This window comes from Salvelinus sp. IW2-2015, linkage group LG20, assembly GCF_002910315.2.
Source record: "Salvelinus sp. IW2-2015 linkage group LG20, ASM291031v2, whole genome shotgun sequence".
NCBI classification, from domain to species: domain Eukaryota; kingdom Metazoa; phylum Chordata; class Actinopteri; order Salmoniformes; family Salmonidae; genus Salvelinus; species Salvelinus sp. IW2-2015.
In genome coordinates this window covers 12,507,225-12,523,744 of record NC_036860.1, presented here as the reverse complement: position 1 = coordinate 12,523,744, position 16,520 = coordinate 12,507,225, and the positions used below count along the sequence as shown (strand labels likewise).

General features: G+C 42.9%; 1 protein-coding gene and 1 pseudogene across 1 annotated transcript in view; both read right to left on the bottom strand.

Annotated features, from left to right (window-relative positions):
- The window catches only part of LOC111981606 (GEM-interacting protein-like), a 59,365-nt pseudogene extending 57,732 nt beyond the window's left edge, over window positions 1-1,633 (bottom strand).
- A 1,997-nt stretch (window positions 1,634-3,630) lies between these two features.
- LOC111980631 (procollagen galactosyltransferase 1) overlaps window positions 3,631-16,520 on the bottom strand; it is a 29,146-nt gene continuing 16,256 nt past the window's right edge. Inside the window, exons 2-12 of the mRNA XM_024011472.2 lie at window positions 15,775-15,885; window positions 15,130-15,247; window positions 14,251-14,385; window positions 13,863-14,067; window positions 12,352-12,471; window positions 11,999-12,075; window positions 11,370-11,476; window positions 10,975-11,107; window positions 6,564-6,691; window positions 5,950-6,156; window positions 3,631-5,626 (exon numbers count right to left, since the gene is read on the bottom strand). Coding sequence (XP_023867240.1) covers window positions 5,356-5,626; window positions 5,950-6,156; window positions 6,564-6,691; window positions 10,975-11,107; window positions 11,370-11,476; window positions 11,999-12,075; window positions 12,352-12,471; window positions 13,863-14,067; window positions 14,251-14,385; window positions 15,130-15,247; window positions 15,775-15,885 — 1,612 coding nt within the window. The 3' untranslated portion in view covers window positions 3,631-5,355. The remainder of the gene's footprint in view (window positions 5,627-5,949; window positions 6,157-6,563; window positions 6,692-10,974; window positions 11,108-11,369; window positions 11,477-11,998; window positions 12,076-12,351; window positions 12,472-13,862; window positions 14,068-14,250; window positions 14,386-15,129; window positions 15,248-15,774; window positions 15,886-16,520) is intronic.

Genomic DNA, 16,520 nt, shown 5'->3' with positions numbered 1-16,520 from the left:
CATCAAATTTAAGAACATTTTGAAGTTTGTTCCACAAATAAGGTGCAAGAAAACTACGCTAATTTAGGCTACCTAGAAGAGACCAAAGGAATTTCCAGAGTTAGCCATCCCTGAGACTGGGTGTGGTAACTGGTATGTCTAAGTTAGTATGATGTTAGGTACAGTGGAACTTTTGTAAAAGGGCTTTATAAATGAAAACAGCAATGCATCAAAGCTCGTGACATCGACAAGGGCCAATCAACTTCTCTGGTAAAAAAAACAACTTTTGCCTACATAGGCCTATATAAAAAATAGTTGGCAAGATGCTAAAGTTGGCGGAAAAACTTATTGGTTTGAAAGCTATGCCTATCAGCAATCCACGGATCATTGGGCAAGACTCCGTGATGACGTACGGCGTAATGAAACACGTCACGATGTGAAGCCTATGGGCATTATGCCGCGTTCAGGTGCTAGTTGGAACTAGGAAACTCTGACATTTCCGATTTACTAATTGAACGCGGGATGTGTATAACTGCAACCTAGGACATGAACGAATCTTCGTGTCGGACTCAGAGCGCACATGAAAGTCTCCCAGACAGTCCTTTTGTTTGTCCTCGCATGAACTTGGATATGTGTGGCATGCCTTGGTAGACGCGAAAATCTTCAGATAACATGAGATAACTGCATAGTCATATTCGTCTTGTCTGTAAATCATTAGACCTACAAAGAAAACCATTTTTGTTAAAGTCGTAAATATGTTCCATTGACTTACCGCAACAGTCCTCAAAAAGCAGCCGAAGTTGTCTCAGACATTCGGCCACCGCGCGGAGTCTTGACACCGTCCATGTTATATCGTAGTATTTCATCCTACGAATACCACTACCGTTTTGACACGGGATCAGTGTGGTGTTCATTCCCGGTAAATGAGAATCATTCTCTCCCTGTTCAGTAGGCGTATGTTTTTCACCACACGGCTGGCGCATATTCAACTCCAACAAAGACATTTCTAGCTGTCAAATTCCATATAGGCAGGCAACACAAAACAATTTGGCAAACTTTGGCTAACACGCATTAAAATAGCCTAGCTCAAAATGTGGTAGGCTATATTGATTAAAATCAAAAACATTCCTTCCATTTCATGCAATGTAGAACAAAATCCATTCGGAAATCAATCAATTTCCCTCAGAGGTGTGTAATGGTCAGTTTGGATAGGCAGTGTCCTTGGCGCATCCTAGCCCAGAGTCCACTCAGCCGTTATCGGTTGTCTCATATCCTCCGACTGGTATCCTCAATCTCTTTGAGAAGTAAAACCGTGTCATAGAACAATGTTTTCAGGTCTATCAACTAGGGTTTTCCCTCCCTACGTACAGTCTTGTTCCGCTAGGCATCTTGTCCAACCACATTCCTACTGTATGTCGCAACATTCTTTGCCTCATCTCGACCCTGGTTTTTCAGATTTTTTTTAAACGTTTGATTTATAAACCACTTGAAAATAACACATTTGGGACACAAGGCCTATCAAGGTTAAATTTTCGCGGGCCACCACACTGGGAGCAAAATAACTGTTTTATAGAGCACACATGAAGCAAAGTAAGCCTAGCCTAGGTCTAATCCAGATATGTCTTATTCCCATTTGGCATCTAAAGGCACTCGCACATCTGAGCAATCTTATTTGCAGGTGCATGGCAACAATTGAACAAGATGAAGGAAAAAGGAAACCGCACACTGCTCTTGATAGTATCACTGATATCAGTGGCGTGCCGTGGGCCTGGGGCCTAGGCCTTCAGTGAGGTACTACACAGTCCCACCCGAATTAATCCACCTCTTATTACCATCATTATGCCATGGCTCTAGACACTATACATTTAGACAGAAACGCAGTATAACCAGGCGTTGCGTTACCTTAAAATTGACAAATTGACATTTTTGGGTAAACAGTGTTTAACAGACAACTCAAGTTTGCAAAGCCAGTGTGGCTCCAAACACCAAATCGATCACTTGCAAATAATAGGCATTCCCAGCAGTACAGTTTGCAGTGCTTCTCGGAGCCTGTGAGCAATTGACAGCGCTCGTAGTTGAAACTTTGAAAGTGGCGAGCGAACGAACCCCTTTCCCGCCTGTGACAGGCTTTGTGGCGTCGGGCGACCTCTCCTTACAATGTCTAACTTTTCTTGAAAAGTTCGTCTTGAGAATGGCGTTATAATTATATCCTCGACCAAATCGATATCTTCTACTCCTTCCGCCATTGTGGGTTGAAAAAAACAGCTTAGTAGWACGCGAATTAATTCGTTTATCAAATTCAGTTTCCTAGATCTGCATAGACCTGCCCATAGGACCTGCCTCTCAATATTGGTAATCCAATCAAAAGACGTGGACGCACTACGCCTGCTAGCTGGCTCCTGTGTAACACTGGAGCCAGCCAGCAGGCGTACAATAGCCAACTCTAACGCTGATTGGTTGACACAACATTTTAATTTCCATTCAATTTAAGCTACAAGCGCCCGCACTGTTGATTCTGAAGGCCTGAGGGCAGATTTTAGAACCCTGGCAACACATGATGGCTGAATATGATTGGATAAAAGATCTAACATAAAGACCAGCCCTCCAAATCTCAACCTGGGGCTGGAAGCAGTGCAACCAAGAGGAAAGCTATGAAATGAAGAGTATAACTCTTACTCTGGGGAATAATTTAATACATATTTGTGGGAAAATATATTTAAAAAAAATATATATTCTGATGATGTTTAGGCCAGCAGAGAAGGCCTTGCAGGCCCTGACGGCCCACCACTGACTGATATTTAATAAGCTTTTTAAAAAATGATTTAGAAATCCCTGATTTTAGGCTTCCATTTTTAGTAACTTTCTGGTAAGTAGAATGCATGGAGATCCTATAGTTAGTTATTTTTAAATATTGGTTAAAGTTTGTTCACTGAGTTATGGCACATGTAAAAAGGAACTCTGCAATTGTTGCACAGAATAAGAGGGGGGATGGCAATTTGTCACCCAACAACCCTATAATCACAGACAGACAGACAAATAACTTTGATACGGTTTCAGTGGTGCAACATCTAGCCAAATAGAGAAATCTCTAATTTGACCATGTGGAGGAATAGAGACCACAATTATCGTTACTCTTTTTTAACCAAATATTTTATTATTTGGTATGAGGTTACAAAAACGCTGTTATGACAGACAATGTAATCTCTTAGACTACTATGAGTGAATCTCAACTGAATCTTAATATCTCACATGGCTCCTCCTCAACCACAAAAGTGTGAGGCGTCTACTGCGGTCTCTGTGGCCGCTCCCGCCTGTGACCATCGTATAACTCTGTGTGAAGGCAACAAGGCGTTAGTCTGGAAACAAACCAGAGGTGGCAGGTGGGGGAAAGGAGTACTCCACTGCTATGAACAGCTCTACTGTAACTCAATGGCCATGGACTGACAGGGGAGGCGGATAGGGGTGAATCCTAACATCTACTTAAGTTGAATTTTCACTCGTAGTGATGCAGTTTACAATTGGCTCATTCATCCCCCTCCTCTCCCCTGTAACTATTCCCCAGGTCGTTGCTGCAAATGAGAACGTGTTCTCAGTCAACTTACCTGGTAAAATAACGGTAAAAAAAAAAAAAAAAAAAAAAAAAAAAATTTGATGCTGCAATAGTCTATGTGCTGGGGGGCTAGGGTCAGTCTGTTATATCTGGTGTAATTCTCCTGTCTTATCTGGTATCCTGTGTGAATTTAAGTATGCTCCCTCTAATACTCTCTCTCTCTCTCGCCCCTCCCGGAGAACCTGAGGCCTAGGATCATGCCTTAAGACTACCTGGCTTGATGACTTCTGGCTGTCCCCAGTCCACCTGGTCATGCTGCTGCTCCAGTTTCAACTGTTCTGCCAGCGGCTATGGAACCCTGACCTGTTCACCGGACGTGCTACCTTGTCCCGGACCTACTGTTTTCGACTCTCTCTCTCTCTCCCGCACCTGCTGTCTCGACCTCTCAATGCTCAGCTATGAAAAGCCAACTGACATTTACTCCTGAGGTACTGACCTGTTGCACCCTCTACAACCACTATGATTATTATTTGACCCTGTTGGTCATCTATGAACGTTTGAACATCTTGAAGAACAATCTGGCCTTAAAATGGCCATGTACTCTTATAATCTCCACCCGGCACAGCCAGAAGAGGACTGGCCACCCATCAGAGCCTGGTTCCGCTCTAGGTTTCTTCCTAGGTTCCTGCCTTTCTAGGGAGTTTCTCCTAGCCACCGTGCTTCTACATCTGCATTGCTTGTTGTTTGAGGTTTTAGGCTGGGTTTCTGTATAGCACTTTCTGACATCTGCTGATGTAAAAAGGGCTTTATAAATACATTTGATTGATTGAATTAAGAGATTAGGAAGATTTGATTTAAGTGGAAGTTAGGATTCTACCCATAGTTATTAACTTTAAGAGCTGTTGGTTTCTAAAAAGACGTACTCCACTGCTATAAAGAGCACTACTGTAACTCAATGGTTAGGGTCTGACAGGGAGGGCGGGTAGCCAAGTCATTCACTTTGGGAGCTGTTGCTTTTTTAATTACTACTGTTTTGGTATTAATCTCATATGTCATAGGATAGGACTTTGAGCTCCTTGGTGAGGTTTTCGTAAAACGATGGGACTCGTTTGCGAAGCAGCACACACAACTTTCAAGCATACATCTCTAATTGATGCAAAAGATGTCAGGTCTACCTATAGTTTGAAAATGAACAAATGAAAAAGGTCATCTTAAAGCCGTATCCAAAAGCATGCAGATGCTTGTCTTTTCCAGTCCTTTCAGAAAGACTGGTACAGTACACTGTTATAGTACATGCACACATGTTAATTAATTAACAATTAATAAATGATTTATAAATTCTAGGGGTCACAAGGTCTACTCAGGTCAGTTGTGAGCTTTGGCATGATGAACTAGGCTATAAGGCACTTGAGGCATGGTAGTGACCAATCAGAAACAAAGTTCCAGTTCACAGGTCAATCACTTCACTGAAATGTAATAGACAGTCCAACCAGATCACTGTTGACATACAGATCCCACCCTGTATTTAGGTCAAGTAAATGCAGCAAAAAAATGTGAGTCTAACATATTTCTGAAATGAAAAAGTAAATGGAATAATTTTTTCCCGAAAAGAATGCAACCGATCCCTTTTTTAAACTTGTTCTCTTTGGTTAAAAAATGAAACAAAAACAGGCGCCCATGTACTATACATTCTGTCGCTGCAATGATGCCAAGAAAGGGGGCTAAAACATAAAAAATAAACCCATGGTGGTTCTTAATCTTCAGCGTTTCTCTCTATCTATCCTCAATCACCAATCCCATCCCCTTCCTCTCCACCCATTCCCCTCTCATAGTTCGTCCCGTGTGGCTGTGCTGTCCAGAGGTGACTGGAGTACGTCAGAGTTCTGGGCCTCGCTGCTGATCTCCGCCTGCTCCTGTGTCTTCCCCGAGCGGGCCCGGTCCCAGTCCGTACGCACCTTCTCGTTGTCCCACACCACGGAGGTCTCTGTGTCGCTGATGTAGCCCGCGTCTCCTGTGTAGTGAGTGGGGAACACTAGCAGAGGCTCGGCCGAGAAGGCCTTCAGGTCTCGCTCCTCAAACTGCTCCATGTAGTCCGAGCTGGAGAGAGAGGTAAGAGAGAGAAGAGATAAAGATGTCAAGGGAAACATTGAAAAGAGAAATAGGTGAAAAGGGGTGAATCTCAAGTCTTTTCTCAAGTATCTTCTCTCCTCGCTACCTCCTTAAAACGTGAAGGGGGGTGAGGGGAGCTTCGGAAGAGAATATCTTTCTCCTCTAATGCTCCCTTCGTTTGCTGCACTTTGAAAAGGAGGCGAGAAGAGAGGACTCAAGGAATCCAGGAAAATACTTTTGAGATTTACCCGAAGAGACAGGCGACAGAAAGACAAAGAGAGAAAGCGTGCGACAGAGAGGGGTAAACTTACACAGGGTGCTTATTGAACATGACAGGGAGGAACTCATCTACGGGTAATATCCTCTTCAACGGCTCTGCCCTCAGCAGCTTCTGGGCTCCTTGTAATGACATCATATAGCCCAGCGTCCAATAGGAGTAGTCGGCCTCCACCAGGTTGTGTATATTGGGCACGGACTTCTCAGGGCGGTCCACCTGCATCCTCTTCCTGCCGATATAACTGGGAGGAAGAACAGTTGGGAAAAGAGGAAGTTGAAGAAGTTGAAGTTTACACCACATGGGAAGGGTAGACAGTAAGTGTAAGTCAGCAAGCTAGAATGGGGGTTCTTAACTCTTTTAAAATGACTTCTAACATTACAATTAACACTTAAGAACTAACCAAATACTGTATCATGTGTCTGAGGGATCGGCCAGCGACATCCCAGGGACCAATGCCGGTCCCCGGACCAGAGGTTGAGAATCACTGATCTATAATAGAGGATATCCAGTGTGTATAGTGGATGATGTACAGTCTATGGAACACCTACATCAGGTGCCAGTCTTGCCGCTGGCTCTCCACTTCAATCATCAGAACACAACAGTAATTGAATGTATATCTATGAGTGGAACAGTCTATGGAACACTCACATCAGGTCCCAGTCTAGACCCTGGCTCTCCACTTCACTCATCAGGTTCATCAGGCGTCGCTTGAAGAAGACCTCGAAACGCAGATCGTCCTCGATCACCAGGGAACTCTTTAGACCCCGCTCTGCGATCTGAACACACACAGAGAATAGAAGAGAGAAAACAGCGACCGTCACATTCAGAGGACGCAAAGAAACGGATGTACACTATCTATACCTGAGAGTGCAGTCAGAGGTGTGTTCCAGGGTTGGGCTCAATTCAGAATTTTGGAATTGACTCAATATTCAACTCATGAGTTAATTTTTTTTAAATAAATATGGAATCCAAAACATACAATATACTTGCAGTGAAGCTGCTCAACAACTACAACCACACCAGTCATCCAACAGACTCCCATTCAGAGCGACACACAGAAGTATCCAGGGTCAATGCCCTGTCACAGGGCATGTCGACAGATTCCCACAAGGCCAAAAACGGGACCTGAACCTCAAGATCCCCCCCAGTTCCCAATAGCTGCCCCTCAACCATCCGAGACCCTCCACAGCCCCCCCCCCCTGTGAGGGTCTGTAATTAATTCCATTTCCCACCCCAAAAAAAACCCCTAATGCACCAACAACCAAGAAAATTAACTAAAGAGAAAAAAAAGACAAAGGAAAACAGAAAACAACAATACAAAAAACAAAGGACATCAGGACAACTAAAATCACAACAGCAAGGACAACTGTATATGTTTGAGTGCATGTCTGGCATATTTACATGTGTGTGTGTCCGTGTGTATTTGAATGAGTGTGTGTATATACATGTGTACAAACACTGCAAGCATCAGCCTCAAGCAAACTGGCATTATCTGTAAAACACTGCCCTCAGAGTCATTCAAACGTACTTTTTATTATGTTTTATTTTGACTTTATTTTTTATAATTTTATCTTAGAATGATGGTCAATCTCCCGCCCAGCAACTTCACTCCACTTGTCTCCAATTCCACATCCCAACCGTCAGCTTCCCTCAGACCATCCACCTATCTCTGCTGGCCACCCTCTTAGGATTTCTACGCAGCATACACTACCGTTCATACACTACCAGGTCACTTAGAAATGTCCTTGTTCTTGAAAGAAAAGCAATTTTTTGGGCCATTAAAAACATCAAATTGATCAGAAATACAGTGTAGATGACTATTGTAGCTGGAAACAGAAGATTTTTCTATGGAATATCTAGATAGGCGCACCAGAGGCCCATTTTCAGCAACCATCACTCCTGTGTTCCAATGGCACGTTGTGTAAGCTAATCCAAGTTTATCATTTTAAGAGGCGAATTGATCATTAGAAAACCCTTTTGCAATTATGTTAGCAGAGCTGAAAACTGTTTGTGCTGACTAAAGAAGAAATAAAACTGGCCTTCTTTAGACTAGTTGAGTATCTGGAGCATCAGCATTTTGGGGTTCGATTACAGGCTCAAAATGGCCAGGAACAAAGAACTTTCTCTTGAAACTCATCAGTCTATTCTTGTTCTCAGAAATTAAGGCTATTTCATGCGAGAAATTGCCAAGAAACTGAAGATCTGGTACTACTCCCTTCACAGAACAGCGCAATTAGCTCTAACCAGAATATAAAGAGGAGTGGGAGGCCCTGGTGCACAACTGAGCAAGAGGACAAGTACATTAGAGTGTCTAGTTTGAGAAACAGACGCCTCACAAGTCCTCAACTGGCAGCTTCATTAAATAGAACCCGCAAAACACAAGCCTTGGGGTTTTTCCAGACTGAAAGGAATTAATATCCTCAAAGTTCTTCGTCTGTAATTTGACCTTCGCACTGATCTTTCTGTACATTTGTTAATTTTCCATTTTTGTATTATTTGGAAAGAATTCCTTCCCGTAATCTTCATTCAGTGGGAGAGGATGAGACGGAAATGAGAACATCTGCTTAAAATATTTAGCTTCCTCTTTTAAAATATAATTCGGAGAATCATTGATGACTCCGTCTTCAGTAACGAGTTTCTGCAAATTATTTTTGTTAGCGTTCCTGTGTTGGAGATTCAGGAAGAATTTTGTGCATTTTTCTCCATATTCCATCCAGTTTGCTTTATTTTTGTAATAGATTACATGAGATCGTTCTTGAATAAGTTCCTCAAGTTCTTTTTGTTTTTCCTCTAACTTATTTTGTATTTCTGTAGTATTGTTTTTATTGCTATCTACCTGTACTATTAGTTCATTTATTTACCTTGTTAGTCCTGTCTCTTTAGCCAGAAACGGCCTATTTATTATTGACTTGAATGACCGCTGAAGGTACATTTAAAAGGTATCCCAAACAATAATGTGATTTGTTGAACCTATATTATACTGGAAACATTCAGTTATAAATGATTTTGTCTTAGTTAAAAATATGTAGTTCTCCAGTAAACTTTGATTAAATATCCCCGTCCACGTGGAAATTCTATTAAGTTATGTGAAAGCCAATTAGATGATGATCCTATCGCATTCTGTCTCCTATTAAAACTTGTTTAACCTTTATTGCAAGAGTGAAAGAGACATGAAAATAATGAAGACGACTAGCTTGATTAAGTCTCTCCCATGTATATCTCACTAGGTCTGGGTTTTGTAGTCTCTAAATATCCACTATTTCTAATGTGTCCATAATATTTATAGGGTGATGATAGTTTGTAGAGTGATTTCCTTTACGGTCCATTGAGGTACTTAACAATTATAACTGGCTATATTTATTTAATCCCTTACCATAACTAGATACTATTCTCAGTCTAAATTGACCATAATTTGTGCTTGTAAAGTTACTTGTCACGATCGTCTTGCTGAGAGAGAGTGGACCAAGGCGCAGCGTGTGCAAAATACATACTCTTTTATTTTAGAGAAAGGAAAAACACGCAACGAACACTTTAACAAACTGAAACAAAAGATCGTGAAGCTATAGACGTAAGTGCACACACAAGCTACAAACGTACAACATAGACAATTACCCACATTAACCTAGTGCCCATGGCTGTCTTAAATATGGCTCCCAATCAGAGACAATTAATGACATCTGTCTCTGATTGAGAACCATTCAGGCAACCACAGACACAGCTAGACACCTACACTAAACACAAACCCATCTACACTACTTAACCCCCTAAACCATACAACCACCCTAGACAATACAAAAACACATACATTCCCCATGTCACACCCTGACCTAACTAAAATAATAAAGGAAACAAAGAATACTAAGGCCAGGGCGTGACATTACTGCTATCAGAGGTCAAAACTAGAGCTTTCAAATGTCTGATATTCAGAATTCAAGAAATAAGTTCTAGCAATATTTGTTTTATTCTGTTGCCTGTGAGCCAATGCCACAGATGTAAAAAAAAAAAAAATTGAGACAAGATATTATGTGTGTAGTAAATCTAAGTAGGTTGATGTGTATGATATTGGATGTGATTTAGTGAGAGTGTGTACGATGTCTGTATAAGAGTAAGACTATAATGTGTGTTGTCCAAATAAATAATAACCCTGCCAATTTGCATGGTTGAGTGTCTATGTGTGTAACATGTAGTGTGTATAGCCTTAATATTCAGGATGATAATTGTAATCCATATCGTATCACCATCATAGTTGCATCATAATTACCTTTAACATCATTGAAAAACACATCCCAGCATGCGTTGAATTTCGAATTGAATAGGCCACACCCTACAGGATGTTGAATTTGAGTGAAGTCTAATTTAAGTAAAAGAAATCATAGAACATGAGAGTTTCATTGAATCTGACAGGTCACACTTCCAGATACCAAAGACTATATCACTAGAATAGCCAATGATATTTCCACCAACCATTTCATTTCTTTGGCTTCTTTTTGAAGGCCTCGGGGTCAACTTGAGGGTTAAACTAATACATTCTGGGAAATATTGTATTTCCCCCAAATTGAACAGTTTCAGTGATTAATGAAATATAACTTATTCGCATACAGGCCAATGTCCTTTTTCAATGTTATTTGCATACAGGTTTTGTTTTCCTTGGCCATTCATTTTAAGAATTTATCCTGCATGGATATCACAACATGTTTGATGTTTTATGTGCAAGATGTACTGTAGAATAGAAGAGGCATTTGAATTTCATTGAATTAAATTCTATTTTCTTTCATTCAAATTTGAATTGCAATTCTGTATCCGGTTTACTACTTCAATTCAAATTCAATTCAATTCAAATTAAATTCAAGAATTTGAGCCATTCTCAATAATATKATGAATTGAGCCCAACCCTAATGTATTCATTAGGAAAGCACACTGAAGCAAAACTTTTTTGAACAAATAATGAAAATATGTGTTCTTATTGGACAAGTTCAGGTACTACCTCCCCTGTTTCACACCGTTTCTAAAAATGTTGTCCCTACTGAACACTACCCTGGCCTGCAGCTGCAGGGCTCACCTCTTTCCAGATGTTGTAGTGTGAGAGGAAGCAGCCCAGCTCTCCCTTAGTGAGGGGCCTGCCGTGATACGGATCACTGTAGCCTGGTAGCATGTGGATACCCAGGGCATTGATCTCACTGATGTTCATCGCTCTGAGGGGGAGAGAGGGAGGGGCAGGAGAGGGGGGGGGGGGGAAGAGAGAAAGAGACAGAGATAAAGAGAGACACAAATAGAGATGGAGAGAGAAAAAAGTGGGTCATTTTGAGCGCTTGAAGACTTAGCGACATGACATTATAAACAGTGAGGCAACTTCTGCTGTGTGTGATGATGTCCCATCACTGAGTCTACCTTTAATGGTACATGAAGTGTATGACGTGCAGAGAGAGGAGTACCTCCAAAAAGGGGTCAACTTACTTGCCGTCCACYGCTTGAATGACCTTGCAGGCAATCTCTTGCTCGTACAGAGTCCTCAGCATGCGATCCCGCCGGTCGGTCCGTTTCTTTAGGTTGATCATGAACACCTGCACACACGCAATACATGGGCCTTACTGTACGGTAGTGAGTCAATACATGCAATACCAAATKACACCAAAAGAGGGAGTCATTTCGAGCTGAAGGGTGCAAAAGAGACATTCTTAATTCTAGTGATAAATTCCAAAACGACAGTTACCCTTAGACACTCGGAAACAATTGGATAGGTGTATGAAATGTGTTGACAATTCTTTCCGAGCCTCCCAGAAGACATGGTGAAGCAATTGCCTTACTGCTTAATGCCATTAGATCCTTACACATCTTCAGGAGTGCCTAGGGCAGAGGTGTCAAACTCATTCCATGGAGGGTCGAGTGTCTGCTGGTTTTTGTAATTTACTTTCGATTGTGTCCAATTAAGAGCTAGACAACCACGCAAGGGGCGTTCTTAACTAATCAGTGATCTTGAAAACCCGCAGACACTCAACCTCCATTGAAAGAGTTTGACAATGTGGGCATAGGGGCTAGGGGTCAATAAACTCAGCAACCACATTCTGAGCTGGCTCATATCCCACCTCATCAAAGCCCAGTTTATCTTGTATCTTTATGGGGGCCGGGATGTACTCCGAGGGCAGCACATGAGGGTTCCGCACTAACGTGAGAAAGGAGAAAAATGATAGGAATGAGAAACAACTCACACGCTGACCAGTAACATAAGTTAGAGAAGAACGAAAAGCTCCAACTTCCAGCTGTGTTCCGATATCCACACTGGCCTACCACTTAGAATGAGGCAATGTATTGAGCATCCATCCTAAGTGGTAACCCAGTGAGACGTCAAAAAGACGTCATTTCGACCAGTTTTGCCCAWTCGGATGCTAGTATGGACATTAGAGCCTTTTGACCTGTGACAATATGACATAACACTCACCATTGACCTCCAACAAGGAATGTAGGAAGCTCTCTGCTTCGTCTGTCAGGGAGTTGTGGGCTCGCAGTGGCACGGGGAAATACCCATAAGTCTCTCTGTTACATAGGAACATCTGCACATCTGTGGAAGACGGAGGAAGAGTAGTGTAGCGGGAGAAGAGACGTTTGTTAATAACGACAAGGTTACTACAAACATTTACACGTTGCTTTGCTACGGCTATTCACACTACAAGTGTCACTGTAGATGAGGTTCTTTGTGTCACGCCTAAAAATATAATCCTTAAAAAGATGACACTTATGTATTTATGCAAAACTATAATTAAGATATCTTACACAAAGCATACACTATGTCTATGGATAGAATTTGAAAAAACTGACTCTGGAAACTCACCACTGTCTGTTAAACCCCCAGGAATTTTGCACAAAAAAAGACAACAACAAAAAACACGTGCAGAACGTGATTTCTGATCCTTAGATTTGAGAAAGAAGTCCCCTGAGGGGCGGGACGGGGGTGGGGCAGGGGTGAAATCTACATAGTCGTAGCCTCAGCCTATTCACAAAGCGCCTGTGGGAGGCGGAGAGCTGATCTAGAATCAGGTCCTCCCTGTCCATATAATCTTATTCATTACTGTTGTGGAAAACTCGGATCTAAAAGGTAGCAATCCTGAATAACAGCAGTAGCACTACCTGCCCTGTGAACAGAATAACAGCAGTAGGCCTACCTGCCATGTAAAACAGAATAAACACAGTAAGCCTACCTGCCATGTGAAGAGAATAACAGCAGTAGGCCTACCTGCCATGTGAACAGAATAACAGCAGTAGGACTACCTGCCATGTAAAACAGAATATCCACAGTAAGTCTACATGCCATGTAAAACAGAATAACCACAGCAGGACTACCTGCCATGTGAAACAGAATAACTACAGCAGGTCCTACCTGCCATGTGAACAGAATAACTACAGCAGGCCTACCTTCCATGTAAAACAGAATAACCACAGCAGGCCTACCTGCCATGTGAACAGAATAACCACAGCAGGCCTACCTGCCATGTAAAACAGAATAACTACAGCAGGCCTACCTGCCATGCAAAACAGAGTAACCACAGCAGGCCTACCTACCATGTAAAACAGAATAACCACAGCAGGCCTACCTGCCATGTAAAACAGAATAACCACAACAGGCCTACCTGCCATGTGATCACAATAATCACAGCAGGCCTACCTGCCATGTAAAACAGAATAACCACAGCAGGCCTACCTGCCATGTGATCACAATAATCACAGCAAGCCTACCTGCCATTTGAACAGAATAACCACAGCAGGCCTACCTGCCATGTGACCAGAATAACCACAGCAGGCCTACCTGCCATGTGAACAGAATAACAGCAGTAGGCCTACCTGCCATGCGAGCGTAGAGGGCAAACACAATGAAGTGCACCAAATCATTATCATGCAGTATTGTATGTGAAAGCTACTAAACAGGAGAGAAGAGAGAGAACACGTTAACAGTACCTGCCATGTGAGCGGAGAAGGCGAAGACAATGATGTCATCGAAGGCCCAGCTGTAGTCTGGGTGAGGGGGGTGGAAGGCCAGCTGGCGTGACGCCTCCTTCCTCAAGTCAATCAGGAAGGTGGAGTGCACCATGGGAACCGCAAAGCATCCTTTACGCACCTGCTTTCTCATAGGGATGTAGGCCGGGGTGCGCTTATAGTAACCCTGGAGGAGGACGAGGGAGAACTGTTCAGAATACGATGAGCACTTCTAGGCGCTTCAATCAAGGTTATTGTGCTCTCACTTTAATGCATGATCGCATGCAAAGTATCTGGGGAGGACACGACCGCACGCCTGCACACAAGCACACACACACACACACCCACACACACACACATAGTAGCATACCTGGGAGGTCATGCCACACCAGAAGTTGGAGTAGGCTGCACGGGACTCTAACATGGGAGCTACGATGGTCTTCTTCTCCTTGATGAGCTTCCACAGTACATTAGGATTGGTCAATAGGTTATCACAGTCCGCCACCTCGACAGGGGAGAGTGGAAGAGGGTGTGAGTGTGTGTGTGTGAGAGTGTGATAGAACGGGGAGAGGGAACAGTGAGACACTTAATCCACTTCACGCTTTAAACATCACTCTGCAATGCCAATCCTCTCTAGTGACACTTTGAACAATGGATGTCATTGTAGCCTAAGTCCAGCCACCAGAACCAGTGTTAGAATGAAGAGGCAGTATTGGCCACAGACCTGGGTTCAAATAGTATTTGTTTTCATTCATAAACTTTAGGTGCTCTATTTTAACCCAGCTTTAATTGCACAACATTACTGACGACAAAAGGCACATTTCAAGAACAAAACTTCCTCATCTGTGTTTTCACTCCTTCCCAAAATTATACCCCTGCGAGTCCTGGACAACGTGTTCATGCTTTGGGGTGCAAGAATAGAACTCAAAGCTGTCATATTTAAGATTCAGCCAGGTTTGTTACAGAATGGTACATAGTAACACCAAGCCAGATGAATTGGTTTCCTCTAAACCAGAAGTGAGACAGCAAAACATGACTCCTGCTGCTCTCTTACTGCGTTATTGTTCTTATAAGGAGAACTCTGCACCTCCGTAAAATAGGGCGGGTCGTCGTGGAGAAAGACTTGACAGCGCCTCAAATGGCACCCTATTCCCTACACACTATGTAGGGAATAGGGTGCCGTTCGGGACGCASCCGGTTTATCTGTAAAAGAGGGTGGGGCCGTCATGGAGACTGGAGAAAGAAGTACCATGAAGTAGTCTGCCCACATGTCTCTTGCGGAGTCCAGTGCTGCCTGCCGTAGCTTCATCACGTGTGCATAGCGGAGGTTGGTCCACTGCTTCGGACTGTCTGCATCCTGGTACTCTCTGAGTGACAAACATAATCAAACAGGACATTCAGTACATCCTCTCTGGGAACAATTTACAGCAAGGTGCCCTTCTCCGTAACACTTTACATGAATGTGCCTCTCCGTAACACTTTACATGAATGTGCCTCTCCGTAACACTTTACATGAATGTGCCTCTCCGTAACACTTTACATGAATGTGCCTCTCCGTAACACTTTACATGAATGTGCCTCTCCGTAACACTTTACATGAATGTGCCTCTACGTAACACTTTACATTAATGTGCCTCTACGTAACACTTTACATTAAGGTGCCTCTCCGTAACACTTTACATTAAGGTGGCTCTCCGGTGACACTGTACATTAAGGTGTCTTTAAGGAGGATGTTAAGGGTTTATACATAGTTAATATGTAGTTTATAACTCACATATTAACCATCTATAAATGACTTATAAATGTAATATAAAGTGTTACCTCTCCTGTATAAATGAGACAGATAGATACAGAAACACACACAGTTTATAAAGTGAACATGAGAGGAACTCACGTGGGCTCCTCCTGCGGCCTCCACTCCACATAGTGGTACAGTTTTTGGACCTTGACGAGCCAGTCACGCAGGATGGCTGTAGTGTTGTCCACATTGTGGTCCGTCGCTACCCTGTACAACGCAGCGACAGAGGCACATTACAATTTTTTCCTTTCCTGGTCAACAGTGCAAGAGGTAATAAGCACATAGATACACACACAGACGTTTATAGGAGACGTGGCATTGGAAGTAGACCTGAATAAAGTAGAGACAGTGAATGTGAAAGAGCATATCAGGCCTCAGATGACAGTACTTCAGTGTTCACTTCATTGTGGCCTATTGTCAGGAGCCGTKGGATACCGATTCCAGCATTGAATTGCATACAAGCATGTCGTACGCCCATACCAAAGCAGCTCTAATATCCATCACCCATCCTTGCCGGGTTACTTCCCCAGCAAGAATGCTGGGGAAGTGAAACTTCATGGTTATTAGCTACTGAAAAGGACTGTGTGTGTGTGTTTGAGAGAGTTATTGTGCCAGACTGACAGTTTGCGTGCCTGATTCCATTCTGCGGCGGTTCCAACTCAAACCACATCTTTCCGCCTATGTGAATAGGAACGGGGAATCCTGTTACAACTAGAGAACGACTGATAATCAGTCGGGCCAATATATCCGCCGATATTGGCCTTTTCTAGTCTTGTTCCATCGCTGCAACTCCCGTACGGACTCGGGAGAGTCGAAGGTGCGTCCTCCGAAACACGACACTG